The 27,938-nt window shown below is 45.3% G+C and overlaps 1 protein-coding gene across 3 annotated transcripts in view; it reads left to right on the forward strand.

The window, feature by feature from the left end:
* LOC122555449 (ubiquitin-associated and SH3 domain-containing protein A-like) overlaps nucleotides 1-27,938 on the forward strand; it is a 237,518-nt gene that overhangs the window by 155,409 nt on the left and 54,171 nt on the right. For all 3 annotated transcript variants that reach the window (XR_015758771.1, XM_087992423.1, XM_087992424.1), the window contains 4 exons: nucleotides 427-565; nucleotides 6,981-7,089; nucleotides 12,224-12,346; nucleotides 19,824-19,916. Coding sequence is in view for 2 of the 3 variants with exons in the window: in XM_087992423.1 (XP_087848549.1) it covers nucleotides 427-565; nucleotides 6,981-7,089; nucleotides 12,224-12,346; nucleotides 19,824-19,916 (464 nt within the window). In the remaining variant the exon portion in view is untranslated. The remainder of the gene's footprint in view (nucleotides 1-426; nucleotides 566-6,980; nucleotides 7,090-12,223; nucleotides 12,347-19,823; nucleotides 19,917-27,938) is intronic.

Genomic DNA, 27,938 nt, shown 5'->3' on the forward strand with positions numbered 1-27,938 from the left:
AGCTGCTGTTTAGTAGTTAAATAACCTATTCTTCAATGTTCCAGTAGAGTTAAAGTTATGCTCATTCTTATTCCTTTTGTTTGTAATTTAACTATGGGTAAGAGTAAAGTCAAGTAGTGTCACCACTTGAATTACATTTGGAACATAGCACCTCACACTTGCTTTCAATTAAGAAAAAAGTTAGGGTCTTGGTTATCTCCATGATATATTTAAAAGAAGTTTGGTCTGGTCTATAACAGAAAATAGGAACAAAATAAGACCATTCAGCCCCTCAAACATGTTTTAACATTCAATGGTATATTAGATTGAATGAGAACATTGAGATGAGGTTGATTATTGGACCATTCAATATAATATTTGTGACAAATTAGCACTTTATAATGTTAGTTTTGTGGTTTATGATTGTAATTCACTTTTTTTTTATAGGACGTATGCTTTTTGTCAGACGCTTGTCAGAGCATCCACAAATATTTCTGAGCATAACACTTCCTCTCCACAAAATGGAACGATTCCATCCTCAGAGCCACGAGCAACAAACAGTATTCATAAACTTCTCAAGTCACAGGTAATGTCAGAAGTATGATCAGTCTCTGTACAGCTGATGAAGATCTTGTGGTGGAGGTTTATGATATTATTATCCTTTAGACATTTGGACTTTCAAGAGGAACTGTTGCTTTAATTCTGTGAAGATAATTTATTAAAGAGGTCAGAAATATTTGGAACAACGATAAGGGTTTAAATGGGGAGGAATTTGTAAAGTATGTATAAGAGAATTTCTGATTCAGTGTGTGGATGTACTTACTAGAGAAGGTGCTAAACTTGACCTACTCTTGGGAAATAAGGCAGGGCAGGTGACTGAGGTGTCAGTGGGGAGCACCTTGGGGTCAGCGACCATAATTCTATTAGTTTTAAAATAGTGATGGAAAAGGATAGACCAGGTCTAAAAGTCAAAGTTCAAACTTGGAGGAAGGCCAATTGTGACGGTATTAGGCAAGAACTTTCAAAAGCTGATTGGAGGCAGATGTTCGCAGGTAAAGAGACGGCTGGAAAATGGGAAGCCTTCAGAAATGAGATAACGAGAATCCAGAGAAAGTATATTCCTGTCAGGGTGAAAGGGAAGGCTGGTAGGTATAGGGAATGCTGGATGACTAAAGAAATTGAGGGTTTGGTTAAGAAAAAGAAGGAAGATATGGACAGGATAAAAGCAAATTACTGTGGATGCTGGAATCTGAAACCAAAAGAGAAAATGCTGGAAAATCTCAGCAGGTCTGGCAACATCTGTAAGGAGAACAAAGAGCTGACGTTTTGAGTCTAATTGACTCTTTGTCAAGCTTTGATAAAGGGTCAGTTAGACTTGAAACATCAGCTCTTTTCTCTCCTTACAGATGCTGCCAGACCTGCTAAGATTTTCCAGCATTTTCTTATTTGGTTATGGACAGGATAGATCGAGTGAATCCTTAGAGGAGTATAAAGGCAGTAGGGGTATACTTAAGAGGGAAATCAGGAGGGCAAAAACGGGGACATGAGATAGCTTTGGCAAATAGGGTTAAGGAGAATCCAAAGGGTTGTTATGAATACATTAAAGACAAAAGGTAACTAGGGAGAGAATAGAGCCCCTCAAAGATCAGCAAGGCAGCTTATTTGTGGGGCCGTTGGGGATGGGGGAGATACTAAATGAGTATTTTGCATCAGTGTTTATTGTGGAAAAGAATATGGAAGATATAGATTGTAGGGAAATAGATGGTGACATCTTGAAAACTGTCCATATTACAGAGGAGGAGGAGGTGCTGGAAGTTTTAAAACTTATAAAAGTGGACAATTCCAGAGGACCTGATCAGGTGTACCCGAGATCTCTGTGGGAAGCTAGAGAAGGGATTGCTGGGCCTCTTGCTGAGATATTTGTATCATCAATAGTCACAGGTAAGGTGCCGGAAGACTGGAGATTGGCAAACGTGGTGCCACTGTTTAAGAAGGTGGTAAGGACAAGCCAGGGAACTATAGACCGGTGAGCCTGACATCGGTGGTGGGTAAGTTGTTGGAGGGAATCCTGAGGGACAGGATGTACATGTATTTGGAAAGGCAAGGACTGATTAGGGATAGTCAGCATGGCTTTGTGCATGGGAAATCATGTCTCACAAACTTGATAGAGATTTTTGTGGCAGTAACAAAGAGGATTGATGAGGGCAGAGTGGTAAATGTGATCGATTTGGACTTCAGTAAGGCGTTTGATAAGGTTCCCCATGGGAGACTGGTTAACAAGGTTAGATCTCACGGAATACAGGGAGAACTAGCCATTTGGATACAGAACTGGCTCAAAGGTAGAAGACAGAGGGTGGTGGTGGAGGATTGTTTTTCAGACTGGAGGCCTGTGACCAGTGGAGTACCACAAGGATCGGTGCTGGGTCCACTACTTTTTGTCATTTATATAAATGATTTGGATGCGAGCATAAGAGGTACAGTTAGTAAGTTTGCAGATGACACCAAAATTGGAGGTGTAATGGACAGTGAAGAGGGTAACCTCAGATTACAACAGGATCTGGGCCAATGGGCCAAGAAGTGGCAGATGGAGTTTAATTCAGATAAATGCAAGATGCTGCATTTTGGGAAAGCAAGTCTTACCAGGACTTATACACTTAATGGTAAGGTCCTAGGGAGTGTTTCTGAACAAAGAGACCTTGGAGTTCAGGTTCATAGCTCCTTGAAAGTGGAGTCACAGGTAGATAGGATAGTGAAGAAGGCGTTTGGTATGCTTTCCTTTATTGGTCAGAGTATTGAGAACAGGAGTTGGGAGGTCATGTTGCGGCTGTACAGGACATTGGTTAGGCCACTGTTGGAATATTGTGTGCAATTCTGGTCTCCTTCCTATCAGAAAAATGTTGTGAAACTTGAAAGGGTTCAGAAAAGATTTTCAAGGATGTTGCCTGGGTTAGAGGATTTGAGCTCAGGGAGAGGCTGAACAGGCTGGGGCTGTTTTCCCTGGAGCGCCGGAGGCTGAGGGGTGACATTATAGAGTTTATAAAATCATGAGGGGCATGGATAGGATAAATAGACAAAGTCTCTTCCTTGGAGTGGGGGAGTCCAGAGCTAGAGGGCATAGGTTTAGGGTGAGAGGGGAAAGATATAAAAGAGACCTAAGGGGCAATTTTTTCACGCAGAGGGTTGTGCGTGTATGGAATGAGATGTCAGAGGAAGTGGTGGAGGCTGGTACAATTGCAACATTTATGAGGCATTTGGATGGGTATATGAATAGGAAAGGTTTGGAGGGATATGGGCCGGTTGCTGGCAGGTGGGACTAGATTGGGTTGGGATATCTGGTTGGCATGTATGGGTTGGACTGAAGGGTCTGTTTCCGTGCTGTACATCTCTATGACTGTATGACTCTATAAGTCGGTGGTGGGCAAGTTGTTGGAGGGAATCCTGAGGGACAAGATTTACATGTATTTGTGATTTGGAGATGCCGGTGTTGGACTGGGGTGTACAAAGTTAAAAATCACACAACACCAGGTTATAGTCCAACAGGTTTATTTGGGAGCAGTAGCTTTCAGAGTGCTGCTCCTTCATCAGGTGGTTGTGGACGCAATTGTAAGGCACAGAATTTATAGCAAAAGTTGCCTGAGAATGTAACTTTTTTAAAAAAAAGTTTCATGATTTACATATGAAAGAAGTGAAACTAACATGGTCATTCTAACAGATCAGAGACTTAACTAACAATCAGGGTATTTTTCAATGTATAGTTTCAGTTACATCACACGATAAACTTTTGCCATAAATTCTGTGCCTTACAATTGCATCCCACAAACCTGTTGGACTCTGACCTGGTGTTGTGTGATTTTTAATTACATGTATTTGGAAAGGCAAGGACTGATTAGGGATAGTCGGTATGGCTTTGTGTGTGGGAAATCATATCTCACTAACTTGATTAAATTTTTTGAACTAATAACAAAGAGGATTGATGAGGGTAGGGTAGTGAACATGATCTATATGAACTTCACTAAGACATTTGACAAGGTTCCCCATGGGAGACTGGTTAGTAAGGTTAGATCTCATGGAATACAGGGAGAACTAGCCACTTGGATACAGAACCGGCTCAAAGGTAGAAGACAGAGGGTGGTGGTGGAGGGTTGTTTTTCAGACTGGAGGCCTGTGACCAGTGGAGTGCCACAAGGATCGGTGCTGGGTCCACTGTTTTTTTGTCATTTATATAAATGTTATGGATGTGGACATAAGAGGTATACTTAGTAAGTTTGCAGATGACACTAAAATTGGGAGGTGTAGTGGACAGTGAAGAAGATTACCTCAGATTACAACTGGATCTGGACCAGAAGGGCCAATGGGCTGAACAGTGGCAGTTGAAGCTTAATTTAGATAAATGCGAGGTGCTGCATTTTGGAAAAGCAAAGCAGAACAGGACTTATACACTTAATGGTAAGTATAGTCAGTGGTGTGTCACTGAATACAGAGACCTTGGAGTGCAGGTTCATAGCTCCTTGAAAGTGGAGTCACAGGTAGATAGGATAGTGAAGAAGGTGTTTGGTATGCTTTCCTTTATTGGTCAGAGTATTGAGTACAGGAGTTGGGAGGTCATGTTGCGGCTGTACAGGACATTGGTTAGGCCACTTTTGTAATATTGTGTGCAATTCTGGTCTCCTTCCTATTGGAAGGATGTTGTGAAACTTGAACGGGTTCAGAAAAGATTTACAAGGATGTTGCCAGGGTTGGAGGATTTGAGCTATAGGGAGAGACTGAACAGGCTGGGGCTGTTCCCTGGAGCGTCAGAGGCTGAGGGGTGACTTTGTAGCAGTTTATGAAATCATGAGGGGCATAGATAGGATAAATAGACAAGATCTTTTCTCTGGGGTGGGGTAGTCCAGAACTAGAGGGCAAAGGTTTCAGGTGAGAGGGGAAACATTTGAAAGGGACCTAAAGGGCAACATTTTCATGCAAAGGGTGGTGTATGTATGGAATGAGCTGCCAGAGGAAGTGGTGGAGGCTGGTACTATTACATTGAAAAGGCATCTGCATGGGTATATGAATAGGAAGGGTTAAGAGGGTGTTGGCAAATGGGACTAGATTAATTTAGGATACCTGGTTGGCATGGACAAGTTGGACCATTTGACTTGTCTCTGTGCTGTACATCTGCATGACTCTATGATTCTATAACTGAGGACATAATTTCAAATAAGTATCTGACCTATGCTGAGTGCCTAACAGGATTCCTAGAATGTTAGCTGAGGAAGTGTTTAAAAGTTGGACTTTTATGAAATTCAGAAAAAACACTGCAGGGGTGGGGCAGGGGGAGGGGGCACCAATCTATTTCAATTCTTTAGAGGTTTCAGTTCAGGCGAACAGAAGGATTTATTTTATAAAGTCCCCAAGTTGTGAGGATTTGTGCTGATGTTTTTAAGTTGTCAGAACAGAAAAGAAGCCATCAACGTCATGTGGTCAGGAAGCAAAGATCACATCTGGAATGGGGCGCAGATGGACTGACTATATCGTGCAGGGACTTTGGAAGCAGCAAGGAAATTCAGCGCAGAGGGAAAGAGGTGCTTTATCCATGAACTTTTTAGTTCATACTTGAAAAGTGTGTTGCTGGAAAAGCACATCAGGTCAGGAAGCATTCGAGGAGCAAGAGAGCTGACATTTTGGGCATAAGCCCTTCATCAGGAATGTGGAGGAGGAAGGAAACTGAGAGATAAATAGGAGGGAGGTGAGGTTGGGGGAAGGTAGCTGGGAATGCAATAGGTAGATGAAGGTGGGGGGTGATGGTGATAGGTTGGAGTGGAGGGTGGAGTGGGTAGGTGGGAAGGAAGATGAACAGGTAGGACAGTTCAAGAGGGCGATGCCGAGTTGGGGTTTGGATTTGGGATGAGGTGGTGGGAGGGGAGATTTGGCAACTAGTGAAGTCGATGTTGATGTTGTGTGATTGTAGGGTCCCAAGGCAGAGGATGAGGCATTCGGGACACTACACTAGCCAGGGAGCTATCGATCTTACTTTAGATGTTCTTGTCTCACTTTTCCTTATCAATGTTTACTTCCAATCTTGACTTTGACTTTGGTTTGTAAACTATGGATATTTCCAATCTGAAAAGGTAGGATTCAGTGATTGTGACTACATTAGACTATCTCTTAACTAGTCTGTGAAACAGCTCCCAATTTTAGCACCAGCACCCAAATGTTTGTATGGCTGACTTTGCAGGGTAATTAGGGTTGTGTTTGTCATTGTTGTTTCTGGTGCCCAGGACAATGTTAGGTGATCCATCCAGTTTCATTCTTTGATTTGGCATTGTAACAGGTTTGCTCGGCCATTTCTGAGGGCAGCTCAGAGTCAACCACATGCTGTGGGTCTGCAGTCGCATGTAGATCAGACCAAGACAGGTCAGGACAGCAGTGTCAGAGAATGATAGAATCATTTCCTACAGTGCAGAAAGAGGCCGTTCAGCCCATTGAGTCTGTATTGACCCTCCAAAGGCCATCCCACCCAGACTCAGTCCTCCCACTGTTTCCCTGTAATCCCACATTTTCCATGGCTAATCCACCTAACCTGCACATCTTTGGGCTGTGGGAGGAAACCAGAGCACCCGACAGAGAAACCCATGCAAACAAGGGAAGAAAGTGAAAACTCCATGTGGACAGTCACCTGAGGCTGGAATCAAACCCATGTCCCTGGCGCTGTGAGGCAGCATTGCCCACTGAGCCATCGTGCTGGCCCTGAAAGGCAGTGGTGAATCCCATGGACTTTTACAACAATCAACAATGGATTCATGGTCACTGTTCCTGAGGCTAGCTTTTTAAATCCAATTGGTAATATTAATTGTAATGTAAATAAATCTAATTGTTGACATTTAGGTAAAATTGCTACCCAAATTAACATTTTGATACTTCTTACATTTCATGGTAAACAAGTTTAATTCTGTAAAATATTGATCCTTAACTCGAGGTCCACGTTTACAACTTGACTTTTAATCTGTCCTGTCTTGCAGTTGATTGAAGCAGCTACCTTGAGGAGGTGTGTTCTGACGATGCGACACGCTGAGAGAGTTGACCTGGTGTTTGGCAAGTCTTGGTTGACACAGTGCATTACCACTGAAGGTAGGTTCGTGATGATAATACCACTGAAGGTAGGTTCGTGATGATAATACCACTGAAGGTGGGTTTGAGATGACAAGTGCACAGTTCTGTCACTTACTGGTTAGTCATCTCAGGTCAATCTCTTGACAGATTCGTAACCAATTTCCCACAGCTTTCTCTTTTCTGTTCTTCCTACTGACTAACTGAAACAACCAATACTCACACCAAATCATTTTTCAAAGTGTTACTGAGATGTACATACATCCGTACGATGACACAAGCTGGAACATACACGCAAACGTATCATCACACAAACTAAAACAAAGAACATACAATTCATGTGGGTTCACTTGGAGTATAGTATGGCTAAATGTGAAGTTATACACACTTCTCTGTGAAAAACAGAAAGGCAGGGTGTTATTTAAATGGTGATACATTAGGAAATATGGATATACAAATGGATTTGGGTGTCCTGGTACAATGAAAGTAGACAGGCAAGTAGGCAGCAAGAAATTAGAAAGGTATATAGTTTATTGGCCTTCATTATAAGATGATTTGAGTTCAGAATTAGAGATGTCTTACTACAGTTATACAGAGCTTTGGTGAGATCACACCCGGAGTCTTGTGTGCGTTTTTGGTCTCCCTACCCAGCAGAGAATATAATTGCAATAGGCAGGTTCACTCGGCTGATACCGGGAATGGCAGGACTGTTCCCTGAGGAAGGATCAGTTCTACTGGCATGTATTCCATTGGCAGGAGAGACTAGGAGCAGAGGGCACAGCCTTAGAATAAAGGGAAGACCTTTCAGAACAGAGATAAGGAGAAACTTCTTCAGCCAGAGAGTAGGGAATCTATGGAATGCATTGAAGGCTGTGGAGGCCAGGCCATTGAGTACATTTAAGACTGAGAGAGATAGGTTCCTGGACATCAAGGGGATCAAAGGTTAGGGGGAGAAAGCGGGAGAATGAGGTTAAGAAACTTATCAGCCATGATTGAATGGCAGAGCTGACCCGATGGGCTGAATGGCTAATTTCTACTCCTACGTCTTACAGTCTTATGGTCTTCACTAGATTTTATAAACAAATAAAATTCTAACAGGACGAGTCAGACGAGAATCAGGGAGGATGATTCCCTGGCTGAGAAGTCTTGGACCAGGGGACACAGTCTCAGGATACAGGGTAGACCATTTCAGACTGAAAGAAGGAAAGATTACTTCACTCAGAGGGTAGCGAACTTGAGGAATTCTCTACCACAGAAAACAGTGGAGGTCAAATCACTGAACACATCCAAGAAAGAGAAAGGTATCTTTTAGATATTAAAGGCATCGAAGGGGACAGGGAGAAAGCCGGGAGAGGGCATCAGCAGTGATCGTAGTGCATGATGGAGCACACTGAGGGGCAAAATTGAGGGGTAACGATCTGTTTTGGGGCCGCTGCTGTTTGTCATTTTTATAAATGATCTGGATGTGGGTGTAGCAGGATGGGTTAGTAAATTTGCGGATGATACTAAGGTAGGCAGAGTTCTGGATAGTCAAGATTAGAAAAGCAGAGTGGGTCAGGCAGCATCCAAGGAGCAGGACAATCGACATTTTGGGCAAAAGTCCTTCATCAGGAATAGGCTTAACTCGAATCTCCAGCATCTGCAGTACCCACCTCCGCCTAGAGTTCTGGATAGTGCCGAAGGATGTTGTGGGTTACAGAGGGATTTGATAAGGTGCAGAGCTGGGCTGAGAAGTGGCAAATGGAGGTTAAGGTGGAAAAGTGTGAGGTAGTTCACTTTGGAAGAAGTAACAGGAATGCAGAGTACTGGGCTAATGGTAAAATTCTGGGTAGTGCAGATGAACAGAGAGATCTCGGTGTCTCTGAAAAGTTGCCACCCAGGTTGATAAGATTGTTAAGAAGGCATATGGCGTGTTGGCATTTGTTGGTAGGGGGATTGTGTTTTGGAGCCACGAGGTCACCACATTATAGGAAGGATGTGGAAGCTTTGGAAAGGGTTCAGAGGATGTTGCTGGTATGGAGGGAAGGTCTTATGAGGAAAGGCTGAGGGAACTGAGGCTGTTTTCATTGGAGACAAGAAGATTGAGAGGTGACTTAATCGAGACGTTTAAGATAATCAGAGGGTTAGATAGGGTGGACAGTGAGAGCCTTTTTCCTCGGATGGTGATGGTTAGCACAAGGGGACATAGCTTTAAATTGAGAGATGATAGATATAGGACAGATGTCAGAGGTAGTTTCTTTACTCAGAGAGTATAAGGGGTGTGGAACGCACTGCCTGCAACAGGAGTAGACTCACCAACTTTCAGGTCATTTAAATGGTCAATGGATAGGCATATGGATGATAATGGAATAGTGTAGGTTAGATGGGCATCAGATTAATTCCACAGGTGAGCGCAACATCGAGGGCCGAAGGGCCTGTACTGCGCTGTAATGTTCTATGTTCTATGTAAATGTCACCCTCTAGCCTCTAGCTTTTATCTTTCTATGAAGCCTCCTTGCATCTTCCTCACAACTTATGCTCCCACCAAAGTTTGTGTCCACAGCAGATTTGGAAATATTACAATTGGTCTCCACATCCCATTGTTTAATGTGTATTGTGAGCAGTTGTAATCCTTGTGGTATTGCAATGACAATAGCTGTGAGAATTACACTGGGCCCAGCAGTGAAGATCTTACTCAGCTTTCTGATTTTATTCACAAAGAGCTTGTATCTTGATTCAGATCCACAAAGCTCTCCTTCTGCCTGACTTTTCAAAAAAAATCAAATTAAAAACAAGTCAAGGAGTTCATTAGAGCCCTGGAACTGAAAAAAAAACAAGGGGATCAAATTAAAATGACATTTGTGTGGACGATAATGCTTCCCAGTGCTCTCCCCACCACTCATCCTGTGAATGAATGAACAAAACTAAATTAAAATGGAGTTGTCAGGGGAAATAAGGCATCCCACCCTAATCATGCCCACCTCTCACTAGTAAGAGCACTACCACTGCACCACCAGAGCCCTGATTATAACCTGAGAGGTTCTTTGTTTCATGTAATGATTGGTTCCTCGTATTCTCCCTGTCAAACCTCTTTCCTAGTTCAGTCTATGTCACTGATGCCTGAATGGGCCAGAACTGGGTCCTCCCCAACCCACTGCCAGTTCTTCACCAGCTTCGAGCAGATACCATGCAGAAACACAGCCATCTGGACACATGCTCAGTGCTGCAGAGAGCATGTCAATTCCCCTCACTATACTGTCCCCTCGTACCTCAACATTCCTTGTTCCTTCACCACTTAAATACTATTTTTATTCATTCATGGGATGAGAGCATCACTGCTGAGGTCAGAATGTTTTGTCCATCCCAAAGAGCAGTATAAGAGACAACCACATTGCTGTTAGTCTGGAGTCATGTGTGTTCTAGATCAGGTAAAGATGGCAGTTTCCTTCCCGAAGGACCTTAGTGAACCAGATGAGTTTTTCCAACAATCAACAATGATTTGAATTCAAATTCCACCATCTGCTATAATAGGATTCAGACCCAGGTCCCCAGAACATAACCTGCATCTCTGGATGAACAGTTCAGTGTTAATACCACTAGGCCATCACATTCCTGTTCCATGGTCAATTTCCATATCCACACTGCAGCCCCCACTCTCATCTAAACAAGCAAGAAAACATCAAACTGGTTGATCAATTGCAGAAGTTAATATTTCTGCACTGCTGTCGCTGGGTCCACTTACCTGCCTCACACACAGTGTCACCACACTGATCGTAACTAATCAGCAAATCAGAAAATCCTATTCTAAGAGGTGTGACTGTCTCCTGGTACAATGAATGTGTTTAACTTGTCCCCCATCCTGATGTGTTCTGCAGTCTATAGTTCAATCTTCTGTTCATAAAGTCTGAGGTGAAGCTGCAAAAAATTCAAACAACTATAGCCATGTTTGCCCTGGTATCCCCGAGCTCCCACATACTACAGCCTCGACATATCTCCTGCACCACTATGCATAATGAAATGCAATTAATTATATCATTCACTTAATTATGTTGTCTTTTATATATTTATTAGTCTTACCACCAATTTGAAGCTCAGACCAGGTGTGCAGTGTTTCTAATAGTGAGACAGCTTCTTTGGGAGGTCTCATTGATATTGCCTCTACCTCTGAGCCAAGTGACATGGCTTTGAGTCCCACTTGCTCTAGACATGTGTAATAGCATTTCCAAACAGCTTGATTAGATATTAGAACATTTCATTGGAAACTATATTTTTAGGTAGGCCATATCTGTGCACTGTGCTCAGAAAGACACAGGTCATTCTGGAGAAGTCCAAACCAAATTGGGAGCAACCGCATTGTGTGCAAACCCTGGGATTAGTTGTCAAATGGGAAGGACCCACTAAGAACAATGTAATAGCTGTTGAAGCGAGGAATGGGGCATTAGAAATCAGGGCAGTCTCTGATCTTCTGTTAAATTCACTGCACAGGCATTGTGGGTGAAAATCCACCTTGAGCTGAGATGTCCTCGATCTCACAAGACAGCTGAAAAATATTGAATTACCTGAAAGAAAACAAATACTTCTCAAAGATCTGAAAAATAGCAGAAAACTCTATTGGAAAATTACACTGGAAAACAGAAGGTTCGGTTGAGGATTTTAGTCTAAAATATTTGCGATTGTGACATGTTGTGTTTTTCAATGTATGGAATTCATCAGCAAAGGACAGGGATTATTTTGTTGTTGTTCTCGACTGTTGCAAAATAAAATTCATTGGAATTAAATTCTCCTTTCCTTCCATTTGCCTTTTCCTTCTTCATATTCTGTCTTGGGTCAAACCCCACTTTGCTCCAGCGTGTGAGATTTCCAGCCTCCAAAGACAGTTTAAGCCCATTTTCCTTCACTGTCCCTCCTTCCTGGCAACTTGCTGAGAAAACATTAATTATTCTTCTCTCCATGGATGCTGCCAGTCCTGCTGGCTGAGCATTTTCTGTTTTCATTTCTCACTTGTGGTTCACTCCATACACCAGCACAAAGCTGAACAATCACATTTCTGATTAAACTTGTATCCGGACGGAGAGAGATTGACACACAAAAATCATAATTGCTGCAAAGTAAAGACACTGAAACGTCAGACCCGCGAAGCCTAACTATGTTATACAACTGTTTTCATATTTTTTAGGGAGATATATCAGACCAGATTTAAACTTCCCTCACAGTATCCCCCAACGAGCTGGAGGTACCAAGGATTATGAACATGATGCTCCCTTGTCATCCTGTGGAATATTCCAGTCTCAGTTAATGGGTGAGTTGCAGATGCTGCTTTTCACGGCCTTCAGAACCATCCTGTTTTAACTCAGTCATTCAGTTTGAAACTATTCAAAGAGTGTGTTGCTGGAAAATCACAGCCAGCCAGGCAGCATCCAAGGAGCAGGGGAATCGATGTTTCAGGCATAAGCCTTTCATCAGGAATGAGTCTTTCATCAGGAATGAGCCTTTCATCAGGAATGAGTCCTTCGTCAGGAATGAGTCCTTCATCACTTTGAATCTACAGACAGTTCAAAATGACACAAAATGAATTTTCTTGGGGGTGAAGAGATTTTCAAACATAGAACATTACAGCGCAGTAAATTCCTTTCAGCCCGCAATGTTGCGCCAACCTGTGAAACCAATCTGAAGCCCATCTAACCTACACTATTCCATTATCATCCATATGATTATCTAATGACCATTTAAAAGCCCTTAACATTGGCGAGGCTACTCCTGCTGCAGACAGGGTGTTCCACTCCCCTACTACTCTGAGTAAAGAAACTACCTCTGACATCTGTCCCATATCTATCACCCCTCAATTTAAAGCTATATCCCCTCGTGCTAGCCATCACCATCTGAGGAAAAAGGCTCTCATTATCCACCCTATCAAACCCTCACATTATCTTATATGCCTCTATTAAGTCATCTCTCAACCTTTTCTCTAACGCAAACAGCCTCAAGTCCCTCAGCCTTTCCTCATAAGACCTTCCCTCCATACCAGGCAACGTTCTGGTAAATCTCCTCTGAACCCTTTCCAAAGCTTCCACAGCTTCCAATAATGCGGTGACCAGAACTGTACGTAATACTCCAAGTGCGGCTGCACCACAGTTTTGTACAGCTGCAGCATGACCTCATGGCTCCGAAACTCAATCCCTCCACCAATAAACACCAACACACCATGTCCCTTCTCAACAACCCTATTAACCTGGGTGGCAACTTTCAGGGATCTATGTACACAGGCACCGAAATCTCTCTGCTCATCGACACTACAAAGAATCTTACCATTAGCCGAGTACTCTTTATTCCTGTTGCATTGTCTTTTTCCAGTGTGAATACTGACGAAAAATATTCATTGAGCACTTCCCCTCTCTCCTTGGTCTCCACACACAGCTTCCCACTTCTGTCCTTGATTGGCTCTAATCTTACTGCAATCATTCTTTTATCCCTCATATACGTATAGAAAGATTTAGGGTTTTCCTTGAAAAGTCGTTAGCAGATAGGGTCATGTCCCCTCCTGGCTCTTCTTAACTCTCTCTTTAGGTTTTTCCTGGCTAACATGTAACTCTCAAGCACCCTAACTGAGCCTTCACGTCTCATCCTTACATACTTAATGGTAAGGTCCTATGGAGTGTTGCTGAACAAAGAGACCTTGGAGTGCAGGTTCATAGCTCCTTGAAAGTGGAGTCGCAGGAAGATAGGATAGTGAAGAAGGCGTTTGGTATGCTTTCCTTTATTAGTCAGAGTATTGAGTACAGAGGTTGGGAGGTCATGTTGAGGCTGTACAGGACATTGGTTAGGCCATTGTTGGAATATTGTGTGCAATTCTGGTCTCCTTCCTATCAGAAAGATGTTGTGAAACTTGAAAGGGTTCAGAAAAGATTTACAAGGATGTTGCCAGGGTTGGAGGATCTGAGCTACAGGGAGAGGCTGAACAGGCTGGGGCTGTTTTCCCTAAAGCGTTGGAGGCTGAGGGGTGACTTTATAGAGGTTTACAAAATTACGAGGGCCATGGATAGGGGAAATAGACAAAGTCTTTTCCCTGGGGTCGGGGAGTCCAGAACTAGAGTACATAGCGGAGGGGAAAGATATAAAAGAGAACCACGGGGCAACCTTTCACACAGAGGGTGGTACGTGTATGGAATGAGCTGCCAGAGGATGTGGTAGAAGCTGGTACAATTGCAACATTTAAGAAACATTTGGATGGGTATATGAATAGGAAGGGTTTGGAGGGATATGGGCTGGGTGCTGGAAGGTGGGACTAGATTGGGTTGGGATATCTGGTCGGCATGGATGGGTTGGACTGAAGGGTCTGTTTCCATGCTGTACATCTCTATGACTCTATGACTCTATAAGCCTTTTTCTTCCTCTTAACAAGAGTCATAGAGTCATAAGAGATGTGACAGCATGGAAACAGACCCTTCGGTCCAACTCATCCATGCCAACCAGATATCCCAACCCAACCTTGTCCCATTTGCCAGCACTTGGCCTATATCCCTCTAAATCTTTCCCATTCATATACCCATCCAGATGCCCTTTAAATGTTGTAATTGTACCAGCCTCCACCACTTACTCTGGCAGCTCATTCCATACACGCACCACCCTCTGTCTGAAAAGATTGCTCCTTAGATCTCTTTTATATCTTTCCACTCTTACCCTAAAGCTATACCTTCTAGTTCTGGACTCCCTTGCCCCAGGGAAAAGACCTTGTCTATTTATCCTAACCATGTTCCTCATGATTTTATAAACAGCCTTCAGCCTCCAACGCTCCAGGGAAAACAGCCCCAGCCTGTTCAGCGTCTCCCTGTAGCTCAAATCCTCCAACCCTGGCAACATCCTTGTAAATCTTTTCTGAACCCTTTCAAATTTCACAACATCTTTCTGATAGGAAGGAGACCAGAATTGCACGCAATATTCCAACAGTGGCCTAACTAATGTCCTGTACAGCCACAACATGACCTCCCAACTCCTGTACTCAATACTCTGACTAATAAAGGAAAGCATACCAAACGCCGCCTTCACTATCCTATCTACCTACGACTCCACTTTCAAGGAGTTATGAACCAGCACTCCAAGGTCTCTTTGTTTAGCAACATTCCCCAGGACCTTACAATTAAGTGTATAAGTCCTGCTAAGATTTGCTTTCCTAAAATGCTGCATCTCGCATTTATCTAAATTAAACGCCATCTGCCACTCCTCAGCCCATTGGCCCATCTGATCCAGATCCCATTGTGCTTTGAGGTAACCTTCTTCACTGTCCACTCCACCGCCAATTTTGGGGTGATCTGCTAAACCAAATTTACTAACCATACCTCCTATGTTCACGTCCCATTAATTTAATTAAATGATGAAAAGCAGAGGACTCTGCACCGATCCTTGTGGCACACTGCTGGTCACAGACCTCCAGTCTGAAAAGCAACCCTCCACCACCCCCCTCTGTCCCCTACCTATGGCACAATTCTACATCCAAATGGCTAGTTCTTGCTGTGTTCCATGTGATCTAACCTTGCTAACTAGTCTACAATGCGTAACCTTGTCAAACGCCTTCCTGAAATCTATATAGATCACGTCCACCACTTTGTCCCCATCAATCCTCTTTGTTACCTTTTCAAAACACTCAATCAAGTTTGTGAGACATGATTTCCATACACAAAGCCATGTTGATGATCCCTAATCAGTCCTTGGCTTTCCAAATACATGTAAGTCCTGTCCCTTGGGATTTCCTCCAACAACATGGCCTCCACTGATGTCAGGTTCATCACTCTATAGTTCCCTGGATTTTCCTTTCTGCCTTTCTTAAATAGTGGCACCACGTTAACTAACCTTCAGTCTTCTGGCTCCTCACTTGTGACTATCAGTGATACAAGTATCTCACCATGGACCCAGCAATCACTTCCCTAACTTCCCACTCTTTATATTCTGACCAATTATCCGACTGTCTTTCACCATGTGCTGTTCTATGTTTCTTTCCCAAGTCTGATGATTTCCCCAACTACTTTATTTAAACCATATTTGGTGGGTTGTTGCTTGAGAATTTTATTTTACAGTAGGCATAAACACTGAGTATACTGAAATATTCCCTTAAATGTCCACTACTATGTCTCTATTGCCTTATCCTAGTATGCCAGCTTACTTCAACTCACTCAGCTTTCTTACACACATACTTACCCTTGTTTTGGTTTAAAGCACTAGACTTAGACCCGATCTTCTCCTTTTCAAACTGATATAAAACTAAATCCTATTGTGGATTCTACTCCCTTGGGGTGCCTTAATTCTGAGGTCATTGACTCATCAGCAGTAGTAATCACTCACCAATGAGCATGATTGTCCACCTTGGAAACTCTTTGTTATGGTCACCCATTCTATGGGGTCTTGTGTAGCCCGATCCCGGAGCCACATCTCTGACTACACTTGGCAGATGTTTCCAGGAGATGGAGTTGATCCTTGGCCTTGGAATCATTGGCATTCCTTTCTCTGGTTCCTTTTCTGCACCTCACTTTGCCCCTTTGTTCAAGAAGGGGAATAGAGACAACCCTGGTAATTATATAACAATGAACCTTACTTCAGTTGTGGGAAAAGTGTTGGAAAAGGTTATAAGAGATAGGATTTATCATCAACTAGAGAGGAATAAGTTGATTAGGGATAGTCAACACGGTTTTGTGAAGGGTAGATCATGCCTCACAAACGTTACTGAGTTCTTTGAGAAGGTGACCAAACAGGTGGATGAGGGTAAAGCGGTTGATGTGGTGTACACGGATTTCAGTAAGGTGTTTGCTAAGGCTCCCCACGGTAGGCTATTGCACAAAATATGGAGGCATGGGATTGAGGGTGATTTAGCAGTTTGGATCAGAAGTTGGCTAGCTGAAAGAAGACAGAGGGTGATGGTTGATGGGAAATGTTCATCCTGAAGCTCAGTTACTCGTGGTGTCCCGCAAGGATCTGTTTTGGGTTCACTGCTGTTTGTCATTTTTATAAATGACCTGGATGAGTGTGTAGAAGGATGGGTTAGTAAATTTGCAGTTGACACTAAGGTCAGTAGAGTTGAGGACAGTGATAAAGGATGATACAGGGTTACAGAGGGACATAGATAAGCTGCAGAGCTGGGCTGAGAGGTGGAAAATGGAGTTTAATGCAGAAAAATGTGAGGTGATTCACTTTGGAAGGAGTAACAGGAATAAAGAGTACTGGGCTAATGGTAAGATTCTTGGTAGTGTAGATGAGCAGAGAGATCTCGGTATCCATGTACATAGATCCCTGAAAGTTGCCACCCAGGTTGATAGGGTTGTTAGGAAGGTATATGGTGTGTTGGCTTTTATTTGCAGAGGGATTGAGTTTTGGAGCCACAAGGTCATGCTGCAGCTGTACAAAAATCTTGTGCGGCCGCACTGAGTACAGTTCTGGTCACCGCATTATGAAAAGGATGTGGAAGCTTTGGAAAGTGTGCAGAGGAGATTTACTAGGATGTTGCCTGGTATGGAGGGAAGGTCTAAGAGAAAAGGCTGAGGGACTTGAGGCTGTTTTCGTTTGAGAGAAGAAGGTTGAGAGGTGACTTAATTGAGACATATAAGCTAGTCAGGCTTAAATAATGAGAGCCTGTTTCCTCAGATAGTGATGGCTAGCATGAGGGGACATAGCTTTAAATTGAGGAGTGATAGATATAGGAGAAATGTCAGGGGTAGTTTCTTTACTCAGAGAGTAGTAGGGGCATGGAATGCACTGCCTGCAACAGTAGTAGACTCGCCAACTTTAAGGGCATTTAAATGATCATTGGATAGACATATGGATGAGAATGGCATAGTGTAGATTAGATGGGCTTCAGATAGGTTCCACAGGTTGGCGCAACACCAGGGCCTGTTATGAAAGTGTAAATGTATACTGTACGTGTAAGAGAATTGAAAAGCTAGCAAGGACTGACAAAGCACAGAGTCCTGAACAAAGTAAGAATATAATACTTGATTGAAAAAAATAATTGCAGCTGATTTGCCGTGAAACAAAAACAAATGCAAAAGTCAGCTAATCAGTTTAAATTATGCACCAAGATACCAGAATCCAATCAAATTTGAATTTAGTGTTTTGACAACATCAAAACCAATGAACTGATCTGATGTTCTGGGGTATAAAACCAGACATTTTGAACAGTTGGGAGAAGAACTGCCAAGAACATCCATAAACACAAACTACTAGCTGAAGAACTCTCTGAAAGATACCTATGTGCAAGAAGTTTGCACAACAGAACACTGAAACCAACTTAGAAAAAAATCTACAAAGGGGAATTGACAAAGCTGAGTGGTTTTTGAAACATGATTTTTTTGTAAATCTTAGTCAGGAATTTTTATCGGACCAGTATTGTGGAGTTGGAGGTAAAAGATAGATTTAAGAGAAAGGACTTATTAATAGTTGTTGGTTTTAATACTCTCTGTTGGACTTAAACAATAAAATTGATAATTTTTACTTTAAATAGTGACCTCTGGGATAGTTCTTTGCTGCTCGGAATGTAACAGATTATGGCGCGTGGTAAGCTTCTCTGTGTGTCGGGTTTAAATTAGCAGAGGGGTTTACCCCGTGTTGTAACAGGCTGAAGGACCTGTACTGTGCTGTAATGTTCTATATTCACCACTGAGTATTCTCAAAGGATTGTGTCCCTTCACATAGGAGTTTCCTCACAACTGGTTTCTTCTGAACAAGGATTACATTCCCTACAGTGTGGAAACAGGCCCTTCGGCCCAACAAGTCCACACTAACCCTCCGAAGAGTAACCCAATGTTTACCCCTGCCTAATGCTCCTAACACTACGGGCAGTTTAGCATGGCCAATTCACCTAAACTTTGGATTGTGGGAGGGAACTGGAGCACACCCACGCAGACACAGTGAGAATAGGAAAACTCCACACAGACAGTCACCCGAGATGGGAATTGAATCCGGCTCCCTGGCGCTGTGATCCAGCAGTGCTAACAACTGAGCCAATGTGCCACTCCACACAAAGCCACCCTGCTGCCCCATGCATTGAAATCCAAGTTGCATTTGTTGAGAAAAGCTTTCAGGAAGTCTTTGAAATGTTACCTTTGTCTTCTTTAATTTGAGCAACTTCCTTGAGCTGGTGAAGACAACTTGGGGAGTCAAAATCCAGGCTTAATTATGGCCAATTCAGCTGCCAGAGGTTAAGAGAGGGTGCAGTGATAAAGGGCTTCAGCTATGTACAGAGACTGGAAGAGGTGCATTATTTTTCACAGCCAAAAAGCTAAAAGGGAGATTTAAAGCAAGTTTGAACCCAATGAGTTTTGTTGAAGTGAAGAAGCAAGTATTGTTTTTAGTGGCAGGAGGATCAGAAATTGTGCAATAGATGGATCAAAGGACCAGCTGTAACAGGAATAAGGTTTTGAAGAGAGTGGGTTGTTGTGATCAAGAAGGTGAAAAAGCAATGGGAGTACATAGAATCACAACTTTCTAAAGGGATTTATACTGAGCTTTGGAAGGGAATGGAATTCACTAGGTCTTTCAAAGCGGGAGGCTGGAAGAACACAGTGATCCAGGCAGCATCAGGGGCTGGAGATGTCAATGTTTCGGGTAAAACCCTGCTTTAGTCCCGACTTCTCCCCCTCCTGATGCTGCCTGGCTCACTATGTTCTTCCACCTCCTGCCTGTCGCTTTGGATTCCAGCATCTGCAGGGTTTTTTTTTATCTCTAGCTCTTTCAAAGAGCTGTGAAATATTTTTAATTTCGAGAGTAAGAAACTGCTATTTTCATTTGGTAACTAGGTGAAGCAGTTCAAGAACAGGAACTGATGATCCAATGTGTCTACTCATCTCCTGCTCTGCGATGTATCCAGACAGCTCACTACGTCCTTGAAGGTAGGGTCCATAACGTCAATGTAAAACCACATACTTTTGACTTCTGTATTTTTGATTGCTGACTGAACTGGAAGAGGATGGTTTTAAAACCAAGGATTGTGGGAAGGATTATTGTATTTTTAAAATTGTTACGAAACTCAATGTGTGTGCATTTACACTGGTACTTTATTCAAGCAGTGTTATGGAAGGATATTATTAAGCTGGAGAGGACTCAGAAAAGACTTACCAGGATGCTGCTGGGAATGGAGGCTTTGATTTATAAAAAGAGAATGGATAAGCCAGGACGTTTTTCAGTGGAGTGTTGGAGGTTGAGGGGTGACCTTACAGATATTTGTAAAAAAAATGATGGGAATAGATAACGTGAATGTCAGGTGTATTTTCCCGAGGGTGTAGGATTTGAAGATTGGGGCCATATTTTTAAAGTAAGAGGAGAAAAATTTGAAAAAGACATGAAGGGCTTTTTTTACACAGAGAGTGGTTTGTATGGAATTGATCTCCGGGGATAGTGGTGGATGCAGGTAAAGTTGTAATGTTTAAAAGATATTTAGAAAAATAGATGAATAAGAAATGTTTGGGGGGTTATGCACCAAACACAGGCAGGTGGGACTTGTTCAGTTTGGAATTATGGTTGGAATGCACACTTGGACCAAAGGGTTGTTTTCTTCTGAGTGACTCGAAGCAGTGGGTTACTCTGTTACTGAGTGATTCGAAGCAATGGGTGACTGTTACTGAGTGACTCGAAGCAATGGGTTACTCTGTTACTGAGTGACTCGAAGCAATGGGTTACTCTGTTACTGAGTGACTCGAAGCAGTGGGTTACTCTGTTACTGAGTGACTCGAAGCAGTGGGTTACTCTGTTACTGAGTGATTCGAAGCAGTGGGTTACTCTGTTACTGAGTGACTCGAAGCAATGGGTTACTCTGTTACTGAGTGACTCGAAGCAGTAGGTGACTGTTACTGAGTGACTCGAAGCAGTGGATTACTCTGTTACTGAGTGACTCGAAGCAGTGGGTTACTCTGTTACTGAGTGATTCGAAGCAGTGGGTTACTCTGTTACTGAGTGACTCGAAGCAGTAGGTGACTGTTACTGAGTGACTCGAAGCAGTGGATTACTCTGTTACTGAGTGACTCGAAGCAGTGGATTACTCTGTTACTGAGTGACTCGAAGCAGTGGGTTACTCTGTTACTGAGTGACTCGAAGCAGTGGGTTACTCTGTTACTGAGTGACTCGAAGCAGTGGGTGACTCTGTTACTGAGTGACTCGAAGCAATGGGTTACTCTGTTACTGAGTGACTCGAAGCAGTGGGTTACTCTGTTACTGAGTGACTCGAAGCAGTGGGTTACTCTGTTACTGAGTGACTCGAAGCAGTAGGTGACTGTTACTGAATGACTCGAAGCAGTGGGTGACTCTGTTACTGAGTGACTCGAAGCAGTGGGTTACTCTGTTACTGAATGACTCGAAGCAGTGGGTTACTCTGTTACTGAGTGACTCGAAGCAGTGGGTGACTGTTACTGAGTGACTCGAAGCAATGGGTTACTCTGTTACTGAGTGACCCAAAGCAGTAGGTGACTCTGTTTGTGCAAGTGTGACCAGTCCTGAATGCAAAAGGTCACCAACAAGATAACAATTTGCTGATTGGTTCCTGGGTAGCTGAACAGCTTGTGGGTGTGAACAATGCAGTGAGAAGCCTTCAGGACTCTGGAAGAAGACATTGTGTGTGTCTCTTTGTCTCTGCAGTAAAAGTACCTAAAGGCTGAAGACAGTCAGTTACTTTCTCCCACCAGTTGCTGAAATAGGTTTTCTTCATCAGTACAATCATAGAGTCCCACAGCACGGAGACAGGCCCTTTGGCCCAAACTGCTCCGTGCCGACCAAAATGTCCACCCACACTAACCCCATTTCTCTGCACTTGGCCCATATCCTTCTAAACCTTCCCTATGCATGTATTTATCCAAATACCTTTTAACTGTTGTTAATGTACCCGCATCAACCACTTCCGCTGGCAGCTCATTGCATATGTGTACCACCCTCTGGGTAAAAAGGTTGCCCCTCAGGTTCCCTTTTTATTCTTTCCCCTCTAACCTTAAACTGATGCCCTCTAGTCCTCGATTCCCCAACCCTGGGGAAAAAGTCTGAGTGTGTGCAACCTATCCATGCCTCTCGTGATCTTATACACCTCTCGAAGGTCCCCCCTCACAAATTTGCTCAAGTCCTTTGATGAGTGACCAGGAAGGTTGAAGAGGGTAGGGTGGTAGACATAGTCGATATGGATTTCAGTAAGGCCTTTGATAAGGTTCTGCATGGTAGGCTGCTCTGGAAGGTTACATTGCATGGAATCCAGGCGGAGCTGGCAAATTGGATTCACAATTGGCTTGATGGTAGGAAACAGAGGGTAATAGTGGAAGGATGCTTGTCAGACTGGAGGCCTGTGACTAGTGGAGTGCCTCAAGGTTCGGTACTGGGCCCATTACTGTTTGTTATCTATATCAATGATTTGGATGTGAATGTACAAGGTATGATTAGTACATTGGTAAGGTGGGTGTGCAGTAAGGTGGCTGTGCAGTAAGGTGGGTGTGCAGTAAGGTGGCTGTGCAGTAAGGTGGGTGTGCAGTAAGGTGGTTGTGCAGTAAGGTGGCTGTGCAGTAAGGTGGGTGTGCAGTAAGGTGGCTGTGCAGTAAGGTGGGTGTGCAGTAAGGTGGCTGTGCAGTAAGGTGGGTGTGCAGTAAGGTGGGTGTGCAGTAAGGTGGTTGTGCAGTAAGGTGGCTGTGCAGTAAGGTGGCTGTGCAGTAAGGTGGGTGTGCAGTAAGGTGGCTGTGCAGTAAGGTGGCTGTGCAGTAAGGTGGGTGTGCAGTAAGGTGGCTGTGCAGTAAGGTGGGTGTAAAAACAATGACTGCAGATGCTGGAAACCAGATTCTGGATCAGTGGTGCTGGAAGAGCACAGCAATTCAGGCAGCATCCGAGGACAGGCAAAATCGACGTTTCGGGCAAAAGCCCTTCATCAGGAATAAAGGCAGAGAGCCTGAAGCGTGGAGAGATAAGCTAGAGGTTGGTGGGGGTGGGGAGAGAGTGGCATAGAGTACAATAGGTCAGTGGGGAAGGAGATGAAGGTGATAGGTCAGGGAGGAGAGGGTGGAGTGGATAAGTGGAAAAGGAGCTGGGCAGGTCGGACAAGTCCGGACAGGTCAGGGGATCGAGTTTCTGGAGGTTAGAAGGTAGGATGAGGTGGGGGAAGGGGAAATGAGGAAACTGTTGAAATCCACATTGATGCCCTGGGGTTGAAGTGTTCCGAGGCGGAAGATGAGGCGTTCTTCCTCCAGGCGTCTGGTGGTGAGGGAGCGGCGGTGGAGGAGGCCCAGCACCTCCATATCCTCGGCAGAGTGGGAGGGGGAGTTGAAATGTTGAGCCACTGGGCGATTTGGTTGATTGGTGCGGGTGTCTCGGAGATGTTCCCTAAAGTAAGGTGGGTGTGCAGTAAGGTGGTTATAGAGTAAGGTGGTTGTACAGTAAGGTGGTTGTGCAGTAAGGTGGTTGTGCAGTAAGGTGGTTGTACAGTAAGGTGGGTGTACAGTAAGGTGGTTGTGCAGTAAGGTGGTTGTGCAGTAAGGTGGTTGTACAGTAAGGTGGGTGTACAGTAAGGTGGTTGTGCAGTAAGGGGGCTGTACAGTAAGGTGGCTGTGCAGTAAGGTGGGTGTACAGTAAGGTGGTTGTGCAGTAAGGTGGTTGTTCAGTAAGGTGGGTGTGCAGTAAGGTGGGTGTGCAGTAAGGTGGCTGTGCAGTAAGGTGGCTGTACAGTAAGGTGGTTGTGCAGTAAGGTGGTTGTTCAGTAAGGTGGCTGTACAGTAAGGTGGCTGTACAGTAAGGTGGCTGTACAGTAAGGTGGGTGTGCAGTAAGGTGGCTGTACAGTAAGGTGGCTGTACAGTAAGGTGGTTGTGCAGTAAGGTGGTTGTTCAGTAAGGTGGCTGTACAGTAAGGTGGCTGTGCAGTAAGGTGGCTGTGCAGTAAGGTGGGTGTGCAGTAAGGTGGCTGTGCAGTAAGGTGGCTGTGCAGTAAGGGGGCTGTGCAGTAAGGTGGGTGTGCAGTAAGGTGGCTGTACAGTAAGGTGGGTGTGCAGTAAGGTGGTTGTGCAGTAAGGGGGCTGTGAATAAGGGGGCTGTACAGTAAGGTGGTGGTGCAGTAAGGTGGGTGTGCAGTAAGGTGGGTGTGCAGTAAGGTGGCTGTGCAGTAAGGTGGGTGTGCAGTAAGGTGGTTGTGCAGTAAGGTGGTTGTGCAGTAAGGTGGGTGTGCAGTAAGGTGGTTGTGCAGTAAGGTGGTTGTGCAGTAAGGTGGGTGTGCAGTAAGGTGGCTGTGCAGTAAGGTGGGTGTGCAGTAAGGTGGTTGTGCAGTAAGGGGGCTGTACAGTAAGGTGGTTGTGCAGTAAGGTGGGTGTACAGTAAGGTGGCTGTGCAGTAAGGTGGGTGTGCAGTAAGGTGGCTGTGCAGTAAGGTGGTTGTGCAGTAAGGTGGTTGTGCAGTAAGGTGGTTGTGCAGTAAGGGGGCTGTGCAGTAAGGGGGCTGTACAGTAAGGTGGTTGTGCAGTAAGGTGGCTGTACAGTAAGGTGGCTGTACAGTAAGGTGGTTGTGCAGTAAGGTGGTTGTGCAGTAAGGTGGTTGTGCAGTAAGGGGGCTGTACAGTAAGGTGGTTGTGCAGTAAGGTGGGTGTACAGTAAGGGGGCTGTGCAGTAAGGTGGCTGTGCAGTAAGGTGGGTGTGCAGTAAGGTGGCTGTACAGTAAGGTGGTTGTGCAGTAAGGTGGTTGTGCAGTAAGGGGGCTGTACAGTAAGGTGGTTGTGCAGTAAGGTGGTTGTGCAGTAAGGTGGTTGTGCAGTAAGGGGGCTGTACAGTAAGGTGGTTGTGCAGTAAGGTGGTTGTGCAGTAAGGTGGCTGTGCAGTAAGGGGGCTGTACAGTAAGGTGGTTGTGCAGTAAGGTGGTTGTGCAGTAAGGTGGTTGTGCAGTAAGGTGGCTGTGCAGTAAGGTGGTTGTGCAGTAAGGTGGGTGTGCAGTAAGGTGGGTGTGCAGTAAGGTGGTTGTGCAGTAAGGGGGCTGTACAGTAAGGTGGTTGTGCAGTAAGGTGGTTGTGCAGTAAGGTGGCTGTGCAGTAAGGGGGCTGTACAGTAAGGTGGTTGTGCAGTAAGGTGGTTGTGCAGTAAGGTGGTTGTGCAGTAAGGTGGCTGTGCAGTAAGGTGGTTGTGCAGTAAGGTGGTTGTGCAGTAAGGGGGCTGTACAGTAAGGTGGTTGTGCAGTAAGGTGGTTGTGCAGTAAGGTGGTTGTGCAGTAAGGTGGCTGTGCAGTAAGGGGGCTGTACAGTAAGGTGGCTGTGCAGTAAGGTGGGTGTGCAGTAAGGTGGTTGTGCAGTAAGGTGGCTGTACAGTAAGGTGGTTGTGCAGTAAGGTGGTTGTGCAGTAAGGTGGGTGTGCAGTAAGGTGGTTGTGCAGTAAGGTGGCTGTGCAGTAAGGGGGGTGTACAGTAAGGGGGTTGTACAGTAATGTGGCTGTGCAGTAAGGTGGCTGTGCAGTAAGGGGGTTGTACAGTAAGGTGGGTGTGCAGTAAGGTGGGTGTGCAGTAAGGTCATTGTACAGTAAGGTGGGTGTGCAGTAAGGTGGTTGTATAGTAAAGTGGCTGTGCAGTAAGTTGGTTATATAGTAAGGTGGTTGTGCCGTAAGATGGTTGTACAGTAGGGTGGTTATACAGTAAGGTGGCTGTGCCGTAAGATGGTTGTACAGTAGGGTGGTTATACAGTAAGGTGGCTGTGCAGAAAAGTGGTTGTACAGTAACGTGGTTGTGTAGTAAGGTGGGTATGCAGTAAGGGGGTTGTACAGTAAGGGGGTTGTACAGTAAGGGGGCTGTACAGTAAGGTTATTGTGCAGTAAGGGGGCTGTACAGTAAGGGGGCTGTACAGTAAGGTTATTGTGCAGTAAGGTGATTGTACAGCAAGTTGGTTGTGCAGGAAGGTGATTGTGCAGTATGGTGGGTGTGCAGTATGGTGGGTGTGCAGTATGGTGGGTGTGCAGTATGGTGGGTGTGCAGTAAGGTGGGTGTGCAGTATGGTAGTTGTGCGCACGGTGATTGTACAGGAAGGTGGCTGTACTGTAAAGCGATTATACAGTAAGGTGGTTGTACACAAAGGCAGTTGTGCAGTAAGGTGATTATGCAGTCAGTTGATTGCACAGTAAGGTGGTTGCGCAGTAAGGTGGGTACATCAGGGTGGTTGTACATCAAGGTGGTTATACAATAAGGTCATTCTGTAGTAAGGTGGCTGTGCAGTAAGGTTGTTGTGCAGTAAGGCGTGTGTGCAGTAAGGTGGGTGTGCAGTAAGGTGGGTGTGCAGTAAGGTGGGTGTGCAGTAAGGTGGGTGTGCAGTAAGGCGTGTGTGCAGTAAGGTGGGTGTGCAGTAAGGTGGGTGTGCGGTAAGGTGGGTGTGCGGTAAGGTGGGTGTGCGGTAAGGTGGGTGTGCGGTAAGGTGGGTGTGCAGTAAGGCGTGTGTGCAGTGAGGCGGGTGTGCAGTGAGGTGGGTGTGCAGTGAGGTGGGCGTGCAGTGAGGTGGGCGTGCAGTGAGGTGGGCGTGCAGTGAGGTGGGCGTACAGTAAGGTGGCTGTGCAGTAAGGTGGCTGTGCAGTCCGGTGGGTGTACAGTACGGTGGGTGTACAGTACGGTGGGCGGCACGGTGGCACAGTGGTTAGCACTGCTGCCTCACAGCGCCAGAGACCTGGGTTCAATTCCCAACTCAGGCGACTGACTGTGTGGAGTTTGCACATTCTCCCCGTGTCTGCGTGGGTTTCCTCCGGATGCTCCGGTTTCCTCCCACAGTCCAAAGATGTGCAGGGTCAGGTGAATTGACCATGCTAAATTGCCCGTAGTGTTAGGTAAGGGGTAAATGTAGGGAAATGGGTGGGTTGCGCTTCGGCGGGGCGGTGTGGACTTGTTGGGCCGAAGGGCCTGTTTCCACACTGTAAGTAATCTAATCTAAGTAATCTAATCTAAGGTGGGTGTACAGTACGGTGGTTGTGCGGTACGGTGGGTGTACAATAAGGTGGGTGTGCGGTAAGGTGGGTGTGCAGTAAGGTGGGTGTGCGGTAAGGTAGGTGAGCGGTAAGGTGGGTGTGCGGTAAGGTGGGTGTGCAGCAAAGTGGGTGTGCGGTAAGGTGGTTGTGCAGTAAGGTGGGTGTACAATAAGGTGGGTGTGCGGCAAGGTGGGTGTGCGGCAAGGTGGGTGTGCAGCAAGGTGGGTGTGCGGTAAGGTGGGTGTGCGGCAAGGTGGGTGTGCAGCAAAGTGGGTGTGCGGTAAGGTGGTTGTGCAGTAAGGTGGGTGTGCGGTAAGGTGGGTGTGCGGTAAGGTGGGTGTGCAGTAAGGTGGGTGTGCGGTAAGGTGGGTGTGCGGTAAGGTGGGTGTGCAGCAAAGTGGGTGTGCGGTAAGGTGGGTGTGCAGTAAGGTGGGTGTGCAGTAAGGTGGGTGTGCAGCAAGGTGGGTGTGCGGTAAGGTGGGTGTGCGGTAAGGTGGGTGTGCAGCAAAGTGGGTGTGCGGTAAGGTGGTTGTGCAGTAAGGTGGGTGTGCAGTAAGGTGGGTGTGCGGTAAGGTGGGTGTGCGGTAAGGTGGGTGTGCGGTAAGGTGGGTGTGCGGTAAGGTGGTTGTGCGGTAAGGTGGGTGTGCAGCAAGGTGGGTGTGCGGTAAGGTGGGTGTGCGGTAAGGTGGGTGTGCGGCAAGGTGGGTGTGCAGTAAGGTGGGTGTACAATAAGGTGGGTGTGCGGTAAGGTGGGTGTGCGGCAAGGTGGGTGTGCAGCACGGTGGGTGTGCAGCAAGGTGGGTGTGCGGTAAGGTGGGTGTGCGGTAAGGTGGATGTGCGGTAAGGTGGGTGTGCAGTAAGGTGGGTGTACGGTAAGGTGGGTGTGCGGTAAGGTGGGTGTGCGGTAAGGTGGGTGTGCGGTAAGGTGGGTGTGCGGTAAGGTGGGTGTGCAGTAAGGTGGGTGTACAGTAAGGTGGGTGTGCG

This window comes from Chiloscyllium plagiosum, unplaced genomic scaffold, assembly GCF_037043375.1.
Source record: "Chiloscyllium plagiosum isolate Xiang-an unplaced genomic scaffold, Cpla_swu_hap1 HiC_scaffold_12, whole genome shotgun sequence".
NCBI lineage: Eukaryota > Metazoa > Chordata > Chondrichthyes > Orectolobiformes > Hemiscylliidae > Chiloscyllium > Chiloscyllium plagiosum.